The sequence below is a fragment of the Branchiostoma belcheri genome, unplaced genomic scaffold, assembly GCF_001625305.1.
Source record: "Branchiostoma belcheri isolate BF01 breed outbred unplaced genomic scaffold, Haploidv18h27 scaffold27, whole genome shotgun sequence".
Lineage (NCBI taxonomy): Eukaryota > Metazoa > Chordata > Leptocardii > Amphioxiformes > Branchiostomatidae > Branchiostoma > Branchiostoma belcheri.
In genome coordinates, this window is record NW_017803876.1 from 2956920 (window position 1) to 2976067 (window position 19148).

Sequence of the window (19148 nt, forward strand, 5' to 3'; positions counted from 1 at the left end):
CATAATGAGAGACAAACACAAAGAAGGTGATAACAATCCAAAAAGTTAATTCAGGCATTTAATCGGCACTTCAAAGCATAAATCAGCATCGATGGAAGATTTAGGAAAATATAAAACATATCTCTCTCTGTATATATACCATTTGTGACTAATATCATATACTTGTCTTGCTTTAAGGGCTAAAATACTATATTTCAATATTAGATTGATGGCAAACCTCGGCGGATATGTATGTACCAGTTTGTCTACATACATATGTATTTAGAACAAGGTGCAACAACACACATCATAGGGCAAGATCAAGTGGATCAACTTGTCATCATGGCACATGTCCTTTCAATCAAGCACACCTTTTCGTGTCCAAATCTATGGGGTTTTCTCGACGACAGCATTTATCGTCACGTTACGGATTTCTTATTAAGTCATTTCTTAAGTCATTAACTGACGTTGCGTCCCTAACTGGCAAAGATTGAGCTCGACTGCTACCTGACCTCGCCCTTCTGCAATATTGAGTTTTGATTCTTGACGCTCTGTTTGGTCAGGCGGGCGGCTAATTTCATCTGTTTGAGGAAGGGCATTTCCTTAAAGGAGGCGGCGACCTGGAAACAGCCCTTGGCGTCTTCGTGTGAATCGATCGTCCTGAAGGCGTTACGGAAGGCCTTGGACAGCTCTGTGTTGGTGTGGCAGGCTATGGGCGGCAGCTGGTGGATGACGCTGGCCTGTTTGGTCTTTCTCTTGTCGGGAGAATCTTCAGGGGGTTGTCCCGATACCCGCGACTTGACTACCGGATGGCTGCCCTCGGGCCTCCCAAAAACAAGGTCCCCGCCATTTTTAGCATGATTTCCTCGCGAAGCTTTGCTCCTTGGCGTGAGGGGGCCCTTCGACTGGCCGGTGGTCAGTCGTTGGTTTGTCTGGGTCACGTCAAGTGATGGGAGCGCCAGTCTGGCCGGAGATTTTCTTCCGAAGGATTTAGTTTCTCCGGCGACTTCCGTACCTTCAACGCTCTTCTGTGAGCTGAAGCTGCCTCTGACAGACGCGCTCCACTTTCCGCTTTTCATACTCGGTAAGTGTAGAGACGACCTCTCTTTATGCGGGGTTACAGATAGTCCGAGATCTTTAGATGCGCCTGGGCCGGCCCTCGAGGTCGCTGTCCTCTTCCAGCGACCTCCCTCCTGTCGGGGCCTCTTCCCATTGGTTGGTGTGATGACAAGGATGTTTTTCACGTTAGTCATCCCGATCCTGAACGTGTCGGCAGGAGTGCGCGGCATCTTGGACCTCGGCACGGCGCTCCTCTCGCTTCTGCCGAACCCGTCCACGATAACGCCCTGTCCCACGAGTCCCCTCTCCTTGAACACGTCCTGGTTCCGCTGGTACAGGGCACCCCCGATGCCGTTCAACAGACACACGCGAGTCCTCGCTCGGTTCGCCCATCGCCGCATTTTCCTGTAGATGTTCATGGAACAGACCATGCCCGAGCCGTGGCAGTTCAGAATCACGCTGATCTTGTTGAGCAGGAACAGCGCGCACTCCTTGTGCTTGTTCCTGAGGGAGTAGGACAGCGGGAGGAGCCCGTGGCCGTCTGGCTGCGTCACGCAGGAGAAGTCGTAGAACAGGAAGACCCGCAGGACCGTCAGCTGTCCGAATTCTGCAGCCTCGTGCACAGGCGTCTTCAGCCTTTCGACGTGGGACAGCGTGTGGCACCACTGCCGCGCGGGGTGTTCTCCGACCGGGTCGTCCGGGCGCGTCCCGGTGCGGATCAACTGTTTTGCCAGCGAGCTGTGTCCGAAGTGCGCTGCAATAAACATGGCGACGCGGTTTTGGAACCTAGCAACGCTGGGTCTCGACGACGTGTAGAGACTAACTAGCGACTGATTCCCGTCCGCCGCGGCCTTTAGAAAGTCATTCCACCCATTCCACGTCTCCAGTCTTAACGTAGTTCCGATCTCTACATTGTATTGATCTAAAGTGTTGCAGTCATACATACCGACCCCGTCTTTCGTCAGCCGGAAAGTGGTGACAGGTAGACCGCATTTTTTGGAAACGAGGCCCCGCAGTTCCCCGACCGTTGTCCCGTAAGTTTGACATTCTCGTCGTCCAGGATGACGATAGTCTGTCCGTTGTAGACGGAGTGGATGAACAGGATCGGTCTGTCCACGTCCTTGACTGTACACTTGAGAGTCGAGGCCTGGCTGACACCGATGTCTGTCAGAACCCACTCGTCCTGCAGCGATGACCCGGCGAAAGACAAGATGACAACCTGCTCCGTCGCCGACACGTCAAACTTGTACCTTATCATGTCCTTGATGGCCTTGGCCTTTGTCAGTCCTGGTTTGATCCTGACGGATAATCTGTGCCCCCCGAAAGCCACGAAAATCTTCATTTTGTCGCAGGTGTCGACCCTTCAGTGGTGAGAATTGATCTGTCCGCGGCGGTTGCTAAGACACAGTTCGATCTACTGTAACTCACCTACGTACTGCGCGCAGGCTTACCGCCGGTCCAATTCACTTCAGAGGGCAAAACACACATTAGCTGCTTGCCGACAACCGATTCGTCTTGCGCTGAACAAACAGTGCCTTTGTTTCTGCCCCTTATCCTTTCCATCATCGCACTTTAGTGTTCCAATGCAGGCGTACAACGTCCCGTTCAAATTCCGTCGCAGTGGTCGGTTGCTAGTTGTCACAAGCCCTCGGAATATTAAGCAAACTTATTAACTGTAGCACTTGCAGTGATTAAGTGGACTTTAACCACCTAACTCCGTGGTTACCGATCTGATTAATAAGAAAGTACTCGAAGCCATATTACGTGCCATAGTTGTCAGTGAGCCTCAGTTCCCCGGTGCTTTATTCGTAAGGCAACAGGATTATCGGGAGGTTTTTGTAACGAGAGGCGGTGTTGTATGTGTGCAGGGCGTGTCTCCACAACAATCTGCCCGATGCGGCCTGCACGCAATAAGAAAAGCCTTTCTTGACGTTGAATAGAGGCCCTGACACCATCGCGTGTTGTACCGGTGTCTAACAGTGGTTCAGGCGCCACACCTGGTTGACTTCAGAAGGCCAACGTTAACAACCATAGCCGAGCCGGGCATGTGGAGTAGATGGGACAATGCTTGCGCGTAAGCTCAGCCCCAGTGTTTACACTGGCTGGCTCACGGGAAGCCGCACACCTGCAGCCAAGGGTGGGCTGCACACATTCACGGTGTTTTCAAACAAAAACACCAGGGTAAAATCGGTCGTACAAATAGTACTTTTTAATCTCAAGAGTGTGTAATTCCGCAGGTGAGTGCTCTATCTAGCAGCACTTCTGATCCTGACACCGAACACGAACATTGTGTCGATTTTCCTGACGCAACCGACGGTGCACTTGAGGACACTTTTAGATGGGCAAGGCTAAAGTTGGCTCATTCCGGGGCCAAGAGTTCACAAGTGTTGTTCCGGATGGTTGCTGAAGAGTAACACGAACACAGTCCCCGGGCACTAGTGGGACGCACTTCGCAGTCCTCGACTACTTTTAGAGTGTGCCACTAAAAGGTGTTTTGTCAAAACTATGCCTAGGTGAAATCGTCACGTGACAACATCAAAGCATTAAAAACTTGAGGGATTATCTACCACAAATACTGCCATCGTCAAACCTACTCCAAAATTTGTCTGGAGTGTGGGGCGAAGGGCACGTTAAAACTTAATGTTTTCATATCGGTCCGAAAAATCAAATGAACAATGCCTCGAGGTAATGCGAAATTAATTAGACTTAAGCGACACAAAATAAACAACGTTAGCAAAGCAAAACTTCACCCCAAAACAATTATTTAAGTTCAAGACATGGATGGTCACGCGCTCCAGCCCGTTTCATGAAGCTGTGAACACGTTTTCCCGACAAAGTGGGCAAGATTTAGTTACAAGCCACCAGGTGAACTGGAAAGGTCAGGCGGCTGAACACGGCACGATCATGATCGTACATAAGCCGTGAACTTTCGTCGTGTGTATGTAGGGATGTGCTTTCAACTGCAGCAATACAAGGGGCATTTGTGTTTTCAGACATAATATGTAGAGGGGGAAGCTCGGGTGAGAAATCTGGCCGCTAGAAGGCGCTGTGAATGCAAATTCACTGATTTCAGCGCTTGAGCATGATAATAACTAGTACCATGCTTCCGGTGTGCGCCGCGCCCGCATGCGTGTGTACGTGTGCGTGTGCTACGGTGTGTGTGCGTCTGTGTGTGTGTATGAAGGGCAGGCTCCACTGAGCCGGATCTGTGGTACGCAGTTGAGGCAATATACAATATACTAGTGAGCTTTACAAATAGCAGAGGACAGTTTATCCCAGCTGGCCAGGGTTTACCATGGGCACCATTCTGTTTGATTAACGTCCGCTTCAATAGTTGCTTCAAAAGTCGCTGCCAAAGCGGAAGGTAAGTAAGCAGAATGGCACCTAGGTTACACAGAACTATAGAGGCTGTGATAAGTCTTACTGCATACTGCACTAACTGTCATTTAGGGTCTTGCCTGTTCAACTCGGGATCCTTGGTTCTACACAGAGTTGCCAGAGGGATGATGAGATAACTGTCTCACGTCGTGTGGACGTGAAGTAATTTATGATATTGGCTAGTCCATTATATAAGAGACACTGCGCTGGGATAGATGCAGTATGGAACAAGGGAAGGCGACAGGAAGCCTAAATTGGCGCGCGCGCGCGCACACACACACACACGCACGCACACACGCACACACACACACACACACGCGCACACACACACACACACACACACACACACACACACACACACACACACACACACACACACACACACACACACAGTATTACACATATACACGCACGCAAGCACGTGCACAAACACACACACACACACAAACACAAGAAATAGCCGTGTAGTTTTCCTTGTCAGTTGACACTTCACTAACGATACTCCAACACGATTTCCCCTCCACGTTCCCGTATGCACAAGTCACCTCACAGGTGGTGGAGGGATCGGAACAGCCTTGAAACCGCCTCTGCTGCTTGTAAAGATAAGACATGGCTCCAGACAAACAGATGGGAGAAGCGGCTCGAACTGGCGCCATCAAACCACAAGTTACTCATTATTCCGTTTTAAAGAAGTTAACATATCCTGGTGATTTGTTTTGGCTTCCCACGAATCTGCTCGTAACCGCAACAGGTACCTGAGTTTGTTGGCGCAATATAAAAGTTGTGTGAAACGATATGGATATATAACCAGGTAAATTGTGATTGTTGACGCACAAAAAAGCGTCGAGATGTTTGCCGTGTGTACGTTCCCTGCGATTAGACAACTTTCATTGCCACACTTCACAGTATTTCAGTGTTACTACACTGCAGTGAACACCGCTCTCTTGAGAAATTAGGCCGAGCTTTTAGAGCTCCGATATTTCACTCGCGTGTGCCTAATAGCCTGTCAGTTACTACTTCTGACGTACATGATAACGTAGGTGCGTAATGCATGTGTGCACAGATCGTAGTGATAAAAAGTGCCGGATACGCATGATTAGAGTCTAGTTGTAAAGAAACGGGTCCTGCACTCTGAAATGTTTGTAGATTGATTGAGGATGCCACGGAAGATATAGCCTCCATTACGGACCCCACTGGGCTTTGTTGTTTCTTCAACTACGCGCTGATAGGTAACATACCGGGTTCTGATTACTTGCTAGGTTTTAAGCCCTAGAACGTTTTGATGTATTAAAGCCTTCATTATTCAAAGAAGAAGCTACATTATTCAAATGGGTACTTCTAAGGCTATGTGACAGCTGTCTCCGCACGCCTAATCACTTTAATAGTTCAAGTAATTAAGCAGTATTTCATCATGCCTGTTGTAATGTGTGATCAAAAGTACTAATATTGCTAATAAGGCGTCCAAAGCATCTGAGACGTCATGATGTGATGAATCATAATTGCACTTTCTTTTAACAACAAAAACGGATGGAGAGAAGAAAGAAGATACACACAGCAAATCATCGTCAGCTTTGTATGAACCGCCATGTAAAAGCGTGCGGAGGAGGGGGTGCATGGAGGGGTTCGTTGTGACGTCAGTAGCGGTACGGACAAAATGTATACATCCTAGTGCGACTAGGCGGCACCACTGACATATACCTTTGGTAATATGAACAGAGCATTGGCTGCAAGTCTCTATATAACATGACATTCAGACGTCAGTTTGATGCTGTTTAATAGCTCTGTCTTTCCGGATCAATTACTCGAACCGCGTACAAGAAAGGAAGAAGGCGAGTCCCACCCACGTGCGGCATGGTGGCATCACTGTTGCACGACAGGCCGGGGCAACAGGTCTCACTCGAGGGGAATCAAACTGAATGAATGACGAGCTATCAGACTTACAAGGGTTGTAACTAACGGGAATAGGATAAGTAAGGATTCAGGATATCACGTATATGACAGGAAATGACAAACCTGCTACTATCTGTACATTTATCTTAAGCTAATGCATATGTCCATCACATAATTTAGTGATAGTGTTCAGCACCAAGGACAGGCATGTTCAGCACCAGGGACAGGCATGTGTGTCTGTGCGTGGATAGTGTTCAGCACCAAGGACAGGCATGTTCAGCACCAGGGACAGGCATGTGTGTCTGTGCGTGGATAGTGTTCAGCACCAGGGGCAGGCATGTTCAGCACCAAGGACAGGCATGTGTGTCTGTGCGTGGATAGTGTTCAGCACCAGGGGCAGACATTGAGGGAACTCTATGTATGAAAGAATGGGTGGGGAATGATCTTCTCTTCCAAGGTCGTTACAGTATACATGCCCATATAATAGTTACTACCCTGTAGCGTCTGCTTCATTGCCCCTATATATGCCAATTTGGCGCCATCGGTTTAAGGGCAAATGTTGTTAAACGGCTGGGTGATTTGGTATTTCAAATGCTACATAATTTGCTTAGTATTTGTAGCTACACGTAGACGAGTTATTGTGAAGGTGGTAGCAAGGTCAGGATGGAAGTCGTCGTTCCATAAAACTGTAATATTGTACAAACCGCAACCGTCATTACTTGTGTTATCTTTAATCCAGTGTGACGAGTAGCCTAATGGGATAGATGAGAGGCAAATTATTGGGAGATTACGTTTGTCTACTGTAATGATATGGAAAAATTAGACGTAATCCCGAAATCATGACAGATAATTACTGACAATCGAATTGTAATAAATTAGCTTGTCATAAACTATCAGCAGCCCAATCTTCGCATCGATGACACTCCTTTGTTTCCATCGACTGTTGGCGAAAGAATAAGCTATAAGCTATATGTGAGACCCCCATATGTTTGTATGACCAAGAGCTAATATGCCGACCTATTGTAAGGACTGTACAAAAAGGGCGACTCTAGCCCCAAGATCACGCCGAGAGCACATGTAGATTTTACGCCCTGTCCATATCAATGTTCATAAGCCGGACGAGATCGGGCGACATTCCAAACGATATCAGATGACCGGCTCTGCTAATAATGAACGCCACAGGCACTCCGTGAAAATCCAGCAATAACGGAAGATGTCCCGTTGAGATTTCACGTTACTCATTCACGGTCAACCTGTCATAGTAATCATTCAGGAAATCAAATATCAAAACACGTACAAAAGATATTCTGACTGAGGTGCGTTAGAGGGTCTTCACCAACAGAACTGATTTGTGTATACAGAAATTCTGATATATGAACGACACGTATGTAAGAAAATCACCGTAAATGTTACGTCAGACTCTGCTACAATCAATTCAGTCTAATTACATAACTAAATATTAGTCGAAGTCAAAGAAACTTTACTAGCCTACGGCAGATAATCAAGAGTCTTAATTATAGCTACTTTCACAGCACATTCATTTAAAACATTCACAATTTTCAAACGAAATGACTTGAAATTCTCAGAAAACAGCTATACAATCATTGTGCGCACGCATTGAACTGATCTTTTGAGCGCAGTTGTAGATCGAGGGATTATCTATTCATATGCTGCTGTGAATCCCCTCATACCCGGGACATTACCAGAACCGACGTGAAACCGGATTTCCTCCTCTGTAATCTCTGTAAGTCACTTCCAGAATGTGCGATCCTGTATCAGAACTGATCTGTGAGACACCTCCATATCTGCAGAATATGTGATCCTGTCACGTCAGCCAATATGACAGCCGTAATAGCCTCTTGGCAAGTCATATAGGCAGTTTCATATAGATAACACATTATTAAATGTGTGCGTCCCCGTTGAAGTACACGGGAAATTAGAAGTGACAAGGAGACAATGAATCATTCATGCTCTCTTGTCTGATTTTCCTCAGCAACAGGTAGACGTGGCATGACCACCATCCACCTTAAGCCCAATTTGTGTAACGGCTGAGTAAATGTTAGCCACAAGTTGAAGGAGACTACAGGCTGACAATAACACCTACCCACTTCTCCAAACCCGCCATCTAGAGACTATATAACAAAAACCCCTGCAGGTGGTCTGTGTTTAACTGAGGAGGCGTCCTCATGGGTGACAGACGGGTGTGTTTCAGTAAAGGCAATCAATCGCTCATATCACACTGTGATAAAAGAGGCACGGTTTGCCGGAGGACGTCGGTGCTGTTTCCCTTATTCTGTCATTTGTCACGTTTAGATGTACCCAGCCTCTTGACGCAAGAGTATAACAAAACGCCATTACTTTTCTTCAGAGCCGATGCGTTCCGTCTACGTGCCGCCACACAGGCGGATCAATGTAGACGCGGACATAACTTTGCAGTAGGAAGATGTATAGCAGCTCAGTACTTTCCCAGAGGTTAGCGGGTCAACTCTGCCAATTACGCGGCATCCTGCCAGGATGCATTTCGTTCTGTATAACGTTATATGTACTAATGCGTTCCCTGTGAGGGAATGTAAAATTGCTCACTTTGACGTCAGCTTCGTTTGGAGAAATGTTCTCGGCTTCAGTCCAAGACATGGCTTTTCTTTCATAACTCACTAAAAGCCTCCTCGCCATCACGTCATGGATGTACAGTTCACTGGCGCGACTGAAGACTTGCCCAGTAGGAGGACGGAGCGCCAGGCGCCATAACTTCCTCATGTTGCCGTCAACTTTAGCGCTGGACAAATTTAATGGCGCACTCAGAAAGCAAGGCTTCCTGAACCTGGAATCCCGTCGTTCAGACGCAGAACGAAGTTAATCGAATGTGAAATCCAACTTGACTTAAGGAGACAAAAAGGCCGACATGGCCCATAACGTCATGCAGTGGAGCGACTTGTCCAGTCTTAAGAACCCATCAGCTAGCCTGCCGCTTGAATGAATTTGCATCGGCATGCATAGATTTATGTAGCATGGGATGTCACGTTCATGTGAATTCTTTCCTTTGTGTTTTTATATCCAGTCCAGTGTTACCACGTTTCGCCTGAGTTTGAGGTTATTCTGTATTATTCGGATCCACACAGATACAGATACAGATACTCACTTAGTGCGGTACCGCTATGTGTTTCCTGTTTTTCCTGCTTAGCACTTACCACTAATGGGACTTCATGAACGCTCACCACTACCGGGGGACAATGGGGTGTTATAAGGGATTCGTATGTTTTTTCGTGGGTTTCTCTGTTTCCTGCTACAGTATTCTGTACCAGATTCTTTGGATTACTCGAAAAATGATAAAAATTGGCTCGATAATTTGCCAGAACCGGCAAAGGAGCTACACATTTACAATTCCCCCTGTACGTATCCAGCCTACTTGGTGAAATTTTACTATTTTCTCAGCAATCCAAAGAGTCTGTAAAATAACTACATGTATGCTTAAGTTCGCTCGGGCCCCATGACAATTTCGCTACTTTTTTTTGTTAAAAGATAAATAAGCAAATACAAAAGATGACGACGCACTAAGTTAGATCGATCTTATATCAGCGCCGCAACTTCTAAGAGCCCTGCCTTCGCTTGATGTTTCTTGTAGGACACGGGTAAACGTTCGCACCTTGACCTTGCTGCAACACTTCCACAGCGTGGAATCAGCAAACCGTGCATGTCCTCCCCGCGGCCCCGCCCACCTGTGGAGCCCGCCGCGCGGCCTTATCGCGCGACTCCATTACGCGGCGTGATGGGATGAACTAACGCCACCTGCGGGCTGCAGTCAGACGCCGAAGCCGCCGATTCTTCACGTGGTGTTCACATAAACGGAGCGGGATTCCAGGCTTTGTGATAGTCTTTACAACCACCGAACTCGGAGATACAAGGGGAGAAAGCGCTCAGTGGTGAGGGCAATTGTCCTCTGTTATCATAAGGGCAGAACTGACCAACGTACATAGGCTGGGAAATGACTGGTTACCTTACATAAGTAAAGCTTATCACCTAAGGCATTTATCAACAAGGCGTACATTCCCTTTCTGCTATATACCTTTCACGAGTAAAAGACCTTTAAATGTCAGGTGTAGTGTCCGGCCACTGCCCTCTGGTACCGATTGCTTCAGGGGCACTGACCCTTTCTATTAAAGCGTTAAGCCTCAAACTCTTTATGTTCTCCTGTTAGTTTGGTTCATTTTAATCCACGAGGAAATTGCAGCAGAAAGCCTTGTAAATTACTATGTATATAAGACCGAGTGTACACACAGGGTATGCACACAGACACACTAAAAAGTATAGAAAAGCGAAACGTTCGTAATATGTGCGGTTTACGTCAACTCATTCATAGATAGTAAGTAGCTTTGCAGCGAATTGGATTTTCTACTAATACAGGATGTTGTGCAGAGAACGCGCCAATCACAGACTAGCAGTTGAGTAAGTCTGAACAAACATTTCAGGAAGGATGTAATGGATTAGTCTTCGTTTTGCAGGAAACCCGCGATTTCAATGCGTTCTAATCCGCCTTGCTGCGACACTGACCGTCTAACCACCGTCTAATGCCATCTCAACGCTGCGGCGTAGCAGGAATGCATTAGCAACAGTCATGGAATGAGGCCGCTGGGAGTTCTACACGAGTAGACTTTTACTTGACTCCAGTCGAAGTCACAATTATAGGCTTTCTGCCCAGCTTACTAGTGCTCAGGTTAATCGTCTTGGCGTGTACCTTAATCTTCCCACTCATGTCTTCCACGGAAATGCGATCATGTGGCGCGTCATTCATCTTTCTTCATGTGCAGGACGTTTGAGTCGCTGAGGAGGGGTCACTGTCGCCTGGTTTTACGTCATGTCAAGCAGAATGGCAGAAAGGTTTGATTGAGTTTTAACAACGAGCAGTACTTTTTAATTTTCAAGCTCGGAAATTGCGTCGAACATGCACAAAGTGCTAAAGGAGTCTATTTCCGGACAACTCTAGAATTTGGCACACACCACTGGACATAAGTTCTAATATTAGAAGTAATCAAGACAGATCGGATATATTGACTCAGGAAATGCGTCAGTCTTTTACATCCTTTTAGAAATAGACAGTTCCCGAAATTCCGTTATCTAGATTGTGTTTCCTTATACCTTCCCTCACTTTTTCCGGGATGACACCTGTTACTCGTATATAAAACATATTTCCCTAATGTCCATGCGTTCTGGTACTCAGAGCATAATGTCAAGGATATATGATACCGAAGATGCCTTATAATTGTTACATATCATGACATGATATTGGTTCGTCCGTATGCCAGTCATGTGCATCTCAGTACCCCGGATTTGTCTACACATATATGCCACTTGCAGAACAACTACAACACCCTTAAAACAGCAAGACAACAAGAAGACGAATAGCTTTCAAATATATTATTCTCAAGACAAATATATGGTTTCGTTACTTTGGTGGTACTCCTTCAGCGGTTGTTTAAACTTCTCCTTATCTTAAAGCTGAAACATTTTTGAGTAACATTCTAGCAGCACGCCGTCACTAGACAAACAGGTGAACATGTTACAGTATATATAGCTTTATCTTGGGTACATATGTATATTTAGATGTCTAAATTTAACTCTCTTGGATATCTAAGTACATACCCCTAGTACGTTATCCACTACAGTTTAAAATATATCGTCTTTTGAAAAAGATCATTAAAGAATACAATCTCATACAACAATTCCCTCTGTAGCATGTAAAGCCCGATGCGGAACAATTTGGCTCCTATGGTACAGTAAAGTGATCCATTAAGCCTATTTCCTTGTCAGAAGAATAACGATACAACACATATATCCCACAAGACGCCCCAAAATAGCAACTTTTATGACTGCACAATGAAGCTGATCTACAGCGTCTGACATTGTGGAATAGATCTGCCATACATCGTGACAAATGGATAACGTCCTCTGTACTGGGATTCATATGAACAGTTACGGAACTTCGATCTGGAGTACATTACATGTACGTAATGGGAAAAGTTTATGTTTTAGTTCGCCCCGGTCAACCTAAGGTGAAAATACTTACAAAGGGACATTCTGCAGTACTTCCTTCAAACGGTTTTAACACCTTGGGCTGCATTACAGACATTCCCTATAAAATTCAAGGAGCTTGACCGCCTCGTGGCCTATAGATTTGCAGGGAAAGTCCACCTCAGCTGTTGTTGCAGTAGTGGCGCATGCAGTCATCGCCGGTCACTCTGTGCGCGTGACAGCGAGCTGAGGCGGATGGACGTGACCTGGACCAGGCCGGTGCTGCGGGTGGTGTCCAGCCCTGTCCAGGAGCAGCACAGGTCCCACACGTTCTTCCTGCAGTGGCTGTTCAGCGCGATGTAGATGAGCGGGTTCAGGCAGCTGTTCCAGTAAGGCATCGACACGAAGAAGTGGAAGACCCACTTGTTCTTATGCGAGACGGGGATGGGAGACACCTCGTTGACGATGTTGAAGAGGTAGAAGGGCAACCAGCAGACGAAGAAGGTGATGACGACGGCGTAGACGACCCGGGTAATGGTCCGCTCGCGCTCGCGGAAGATCTGCCGGGAGTCCCGCGCCTGGCCTCTCCTCTTGCTGCGGCGGTGGCGGTGGAAGGAGCGGACGATGAAGACGGCACACGCGGTGATGATGGTCAGCGGCATCGCGAAGCCGAGGAGGCCGCTGTAGGCGATGAAGGCCACCCTCCAAGCCTCCACGGGCTTGGGCCAGTAGACATTACAGTAGACATGTCCCTCCGACTCGTGCAGGCCCACAAACGCGAGGACGGGCGACACCACCACGAGAGCCACGATCCAGATGGTGACGTTGATGACGACAGCGCGGCGGATCGTACGGTACCCGCGGGAAGTCATGGGGTGGACCACCGCCTGGTACCTGTCGATGCTCATGGCAGTCAGGCAGAAGACACTGGCGAACTGGTTGATGGAGTCTGCGAAATACACCAACTTGCACATGACGGGGCCAAAGGGCCAGTCCCAGGTCACGTACCCAACGCAGATGAATGGCGTGGACAGCAGGAGCAGTTCGTCCGCGATGGCCAGGTTTAAGATGTAGCTGTTGGCCACCGTTCGCGCGCTGGACATGCGGGTGACGACGTGAATGACGATCGTGTTTCCTGTTAGTCCGATACAACATATCATGGAGTACACCACGGGCAGCAGAATTTGCAGTGACTTGTCCGGCACGTTCCAGTCAGAGCTGGTGCTGTTCGTGGTGCTGAAATTCCCGTACTCGGGAGTTGCCGCCGTCACGGCCGGGAGCGTGGTCTGCGGCCCAGCCTCTGCCATCGCTGTGCCTCCCCGCGCTGCGCTGATATTCGCACCTACCTGTTCTCTCACGCCGTTAAACGACTTCAGCAATCTGTTGCAACAGTACAGCTCTGCTGTCGTTTTACAGTGTGTCTGGCAGCTCCTAAAGGAAAGTTCCGGCTTTCTACCCCGGTTTCCGCGTGACGTCGACATATATTATGTTCAGATTCAGCTGCGCACCAGACGAAACCGTCGGCCGTCATCCCCGTGCAGTTGACTTGCGCTCCCCAGACGCGCGTTACCGCCGCGCTCTTTACGGAACCCGCGCACGTCTCCCACATCTTACGCACGTCACGAGCGGAATTATTCGATTAGCGGTGAACGGTACTTCAGAGGAGAAAGGTTTACTTTACAAAAACGTATATCAATACATCAAATCGTCTTGCGATCCGGGATATTTTGTAATGCTCGCCCTTCCTTCTCATTCGGCGTCTGGAATGTTAAAGGTGATCCGAACTCTTCCTTTTCTACAGAGATGAATGTGCTCAGGAAATAGGGTTACTTCTTGTTCCTGTGCTTTGAAAATTCAGACGAATGTAAAGAATTTAAGCATATCACCTGCGGCAACATAATGGAAGTCCGCAAGGATAAGAGCGAGGCGAGATGTGCAATGAAATGGTTTTTTGAAACCTTTTAAAAGCATTTGGTCAATTGCTTAACTTGGTGTGAAATATCAGGCGTTATGCCTAAGCGGGGGGACTCACATTCAGTATTAATTCATCTTTGGGTGCATTAAACTACATCGTGTCAGGAAATGTAAGGCTTGTTGCCCAAGGTCTCTGAAGCAGATGGGGATTTGTCCAGAGAAATGATACTGTTGACATTTGGGTTAGCGGATTTCAGTTCGCACTTGAGTCCAGAAGGATTGAGGTAAATGTAGAAGAATCAGACGTGTATGTTTCGCCATGGCGGGATGAGAAAAGCACATAGCTGAGCTTTAGGCAGTTTGTTTGCGGATAGAAATGTACGAAAACACGTTTGGTAACCACGGCGAGGGACGCAGGCCCACAGCACGTCTATCGCTCACCTTGTCGGCGGTTTTGGCGCGTGATCCTCACTGAGATGAGATTTTCCGTCCAACACCTGTACGCACTTTAGAGACGAACACACGCCAACACAACAACACTTACAACAGGGAACGCATGTGATATTACAACTACACGGCGTTTTCTTCAACGAGGCTATCACAGGTAGACGATGTCAGAACCAGGGTACAAGGAAAATAATATTCAGTCACCGCACTATCAATGAGCGCTTGTTTGTGATCCCTACGATTCGAAAAAAAACAACATTACCGTTGTACCGGTGGGATATAATAGCGTTGGGATATAATGTTCATCAGCCGGAACATTGGGGGATTCAGGAACGAACAAACAAGCACTTTGAGCGATGCAAGATTTAATAGTCTACCCATGGCCATGCCAGCAATCAGTGCTCTAAAGCCCACAAGAGGATGGCTAAAGCCAAGTGTATTTCAATTAACGACAGACAGAGGTTGACTCGGCATATGCCTGTACGTACGTACACGGCAGTTGTCAACTTTGCCATAAGACGTGTCCGAACGATTAAGAATCGTGACGGAAACAACAAACGAAGCGAACGAAAGTCTTGTAACAAGGTCAGCCTGGACATACTGGACATTAATCTGTAGATAATGTGTATTAATGACCCTACTATTAATGGTTAATGATTTATGTTGTAAACAAGTATAAGAATTCAGCCCTGTATGTCACGGCTGCGAGTTATGCTGTTGTTAATACAAATGAATAAACCAATAAAAACTCGATAACTATCACCAGATGTTTCGAGCCAGGACAGCATCCAACTTGTAATATCCTGCGTTCTGGACTTCTTCCGGTCAGACTGATTTTATTGCCCTCTTAAAATTAATTACGCCAAAGCCCAAGTCCAGCTGTACGCTGGAGACGAGTTCTCAAGCTCTGGAATGAAAATGTTTCCGTAGTAAAACATATTTCCAACGGAAGCATGGCCACAAGAGCACTGTAACAAAGTTATCATGATTTGTACGCGGAAATTGAACTCAGAATAAAACTAACATTGGCTGCACTCCAACAGAAAGCAGACACAGAGTACTACCTGAATGCTGTAATCACACTCCGTCAGTAATTGTAAGGGTCGTATAACAGACCCCAGTTATCGATTTAATGGTAACAACCTTATTTTTAGCCGGTGTAAGTTAGCTTGCTTCCCGCGCCATTTCCCGTGCGGTGCAGCATGTATCTGATGTAGACGCGCTTGCAGGGAAGGTTGGGCTTTCCTTTGACAACTTCCAGCGCAAAACGAGCTCGGGTCGTCCCGCTTTCTCACTGTAGAAAACTTAAACGTCTTTACTGAAGATACGCTCCAATCAACCAAAAGGTTAGCAGCTTTAGACGATGAAGCTGGAACAAACAGACAGCTGAACGAGTGTGCGTTGGAGTCTTACACTAAAGACAGTGACATTAAACTGTGCTGTTATCGTGGAAAACTGTTCATTGATCCCAAATAACAACTACACCTACACAAAGGCATGCATATGTTGTTTCTAGCGGATCTTATCTTTTCCTGGAATTTTATCGACGTTCCTTCTCGGAAGCCGGGCAAACTATCTGATCACATTTTCTGTTCTACGGCGTCATTGTCGCTTGAAGTTGAAAGAACAGGCAACCAGAGCCCGCGGCAGCCAATCAGATTCTGACCGGGTGGCCTAATGTACTGCTCCTCTTATCTTCGAGCGGCAACCGTTTAGCATGCAAACCGGAGGCTCGCGCCTTCTCGGGCGATCAACGTGAAAAGGGCAGGTTCAATGGCAGGCTTAGACGTTCATTCTGAATGCCACCCTGCTGTATACTGCCAAATGTTTGCGTGATATTTGTCCTATTATTTTAACTCCTCTTCTGCCAAAACATCCTGCTGAGAAGCTATCATGAGAATGGCACTGGAGATAGAACAGGGTGGATTCCAGGCTAAGGTAGTTTGTTGCACATTCAACATGGTCTTTAGACTAAAATACCCAGTTTTAAATTTTCAAAGCATCTTCGTACTTTCTTGTTACATTGACAGTATAGTCCAAACCCGCCTACCGAACCCCCTTTTCAGGCACTGCGTATTAAATAAACATAACATTTCTCAGCCGAATTATCCTTTTTACCTTGCAGTTTACGCTTGCAACATCTAAGCGACCATTTTTCGACTATCGGGTAGGTTTAACGTCAATGTACATGTGCAGCCTCCTCACTCAGCTGTAGGAATTGACACGGTCTCCATTGTCTCTTGACTTATCTGAGCACTGCGGGGTTTACAATATACCCCCAAAACCAATTCAGGCAGTGTTAGTGCTCAGAGAGCGAAAGTCATACACTACTATAACGCAAAATCCGCGGCTGATAGACTAAGGGAAAATGCTACAGGCATTTTGCAATGAAGAGGATGGTGTTACTGTTTCAACATTTCCATCCAGATCGTTTTTCTGTATATATCCCATTTTGAAAACACGCCTTGTAATGTCAACTGCACCTGATCTCACCAAACGCGCGCAAGACAGAAATGGCTGATTGGACTTATCCGGTATACATATGTACAAACATGAGAAGGATGGTCTGGATTATATACTTTGGAACAAATGGCGTGGGACTTGTTACAAGACGAGAAAATCCACAGGTATTCATCTAAGTGAAGCTTTCTCCCACATTCATCACAGAAGCCTACGTCCGCCAACCAGACTACTGGGAACGTACAGAGTAGATACACAGACACTGTGCAAAGTCGCAACGATGTCCTGGGTAAAGTTTAAACCCACAGTCACAGATGCAGTTAGTCCCTGTACCGGTTGGATATTTGCACTATCACGGCTACGTTATTACTTGTCCATTATATATTTTCCCCGGAGTTCAGTGAGCTACAGTTGTTTGCACAACTTGTGTAATTTGCCACCACTCACTGTTTGCAGAACTCATCATTATAGTCACTTTGAGTTACACAGGAAGCCGATGACTTACACCCGACCCTCTGTGTGCATACAGCTTTCGGGAGGTATAGATAAGAGTATCATCTGCATAACAGTTCTTAAGAGCAAATGTCTATAAGAATCAAACAATGGTGGCTCTCTGTATGAAGCTAGCTTTGGCTGACTACTATGTACTCTACTCTCATCTCTCCTTTCCTACACTAGTATGAGTCTAATGACTATATTCAGTGAGATATTCAATTTATCCATCCAACTCAACATCTGATAGCAGCTATAAGACCACACGTCATATTTGACATGATCGCAACAGATAGCTAGGTTCAAAATTGATACAAGATCGTACAGCTTTTGACATGAGAAGGCAAGTTCATTCATCCATTACAATGTAATATTTGGTTCATCTGCAGCGATGCCGTACTGATCATGATATACGATGCATGGAACACATTACAAAATATTTCTTATTAGACGAATAGTAGTATACTTAGTTTGGGAGCTGCCGGATTGAAAAAAAAAAGAAGTGACATTGTCCATAAAAGTCCCCTTCATGAATATGCACTTTTTCAAGGCAAACTAGCGACCTTAACATTCCAACTACTATACACTACAGCAGCATGCATCGTCGTTCTTTCCATGACGCACATGTATATCATCTATCTCAAGTATCCGTTTATGTAATCCTTCTATATCTAATTGGCAGAGCGAACTCTCCCAAGCTCATTTCCTGCCATGAAGAGTTTACAGCGGAACAGATCAGCCGAGACCACCGCCTAAAAATGAGCCGTTAGGCTCTAATTATCCGGTTCCGCAATGTTCAAGTGTTAAGCACTAACTAGAACTTGGAGCGTACTCCGGATGCCGAAATTGTTTGATCCATACAGACGTTTCCTTAACAGATTCTGAGAGGGAAGATCGTGACGTTTTCTAAGTTCTCTATAGAGTTGCCAGATAACTTGTCAGCCAGCGTCAGGATCTCTCCTCCCTCAACAATGTCTAGACTGTTCCTCATTGACGCACACACTTTCTACCATTTCCTTAAAAGGTGTGGGTGGTCAATGGACGCCTGACATCTAACGCTGAGTTTAGTGCTTTGCTATTGCGTTGCTTACGCAAAATGCAGGACCGACTGTCTTTCCAATATTGCTCCCATTCTGACATGTATGGACGTATTCATAGCATTTTAAGCAATGTCCCCCAGAATGCATTACCGGTGTTTGTTTTCTCAAGTTTTTCTGTTCTCTTATTTTTCAAAATTTAGTGTTCTCTCGTTGGGAGTCAGGTCATCATCTTCATTTGTCAGACGTTAGCACACAAAATGGGTTCTTCAGTTTTCAGGAAAATAATTGAACACTACTTTTCCACACTTTGCGAAGCGGCAACTTAAGATCAGGTAGGTGCTAGAATTGCGGCGTGGGTGTAATCCATGATGGAGAACAAACCGAGCTAGATGCTTCTAGAAATCCACCCCGTGGTTGTGAGGGGACTTTCTGGTTTCAAATGACATATAAACGGCTTAGAATGGCTTTTTACTGCCGGACATA

At 46.4% G+C, this 19148-nt stretch overlaps 2 protein-coding genes across 2 annotated transcripts; both read right to left on the reverse strand.

Annotated features, from left to right (window-relative positions):
• Positions 1 to 57: 57 nt before the first annotated feature.
• LOC109472344 lies at positions 58 to 13619 on the reverse strand. Its single transcript, XM_019772058.1, has 2 exons — positions 12937 to 13619; positions 58 to 1824 (listed from the first exon to the last, which is right to left on the reverse strand). The coding sequence occupies exons 1-2, from the start codon at positions 13617 to 13619 to the stop codon at positions 483 to 485; spliced, it is 2025 nt and encodes a 674-aa protein (XP_019627617.1). The 3' UTR covers positions 58 to 482.
• On the reverse strand, positions 1821 to 2434 carry LOC109472345 (protein ANKUB1-like). The gene has a single exon (XM_019772059.1). The coding sequence runs from the start codon at positions 2378 to 2380 to the stop codon at positions 2000 to 2002; it is 381 nt and encodes a 126-aa protein (XP_019627618.1). The 5' UTR covers positions 2381 to 2434; the 3' UTR covers positions 1821 to 1999.
• Positions 13620 to 19148: the final 5529 nt, after the last annotated feature.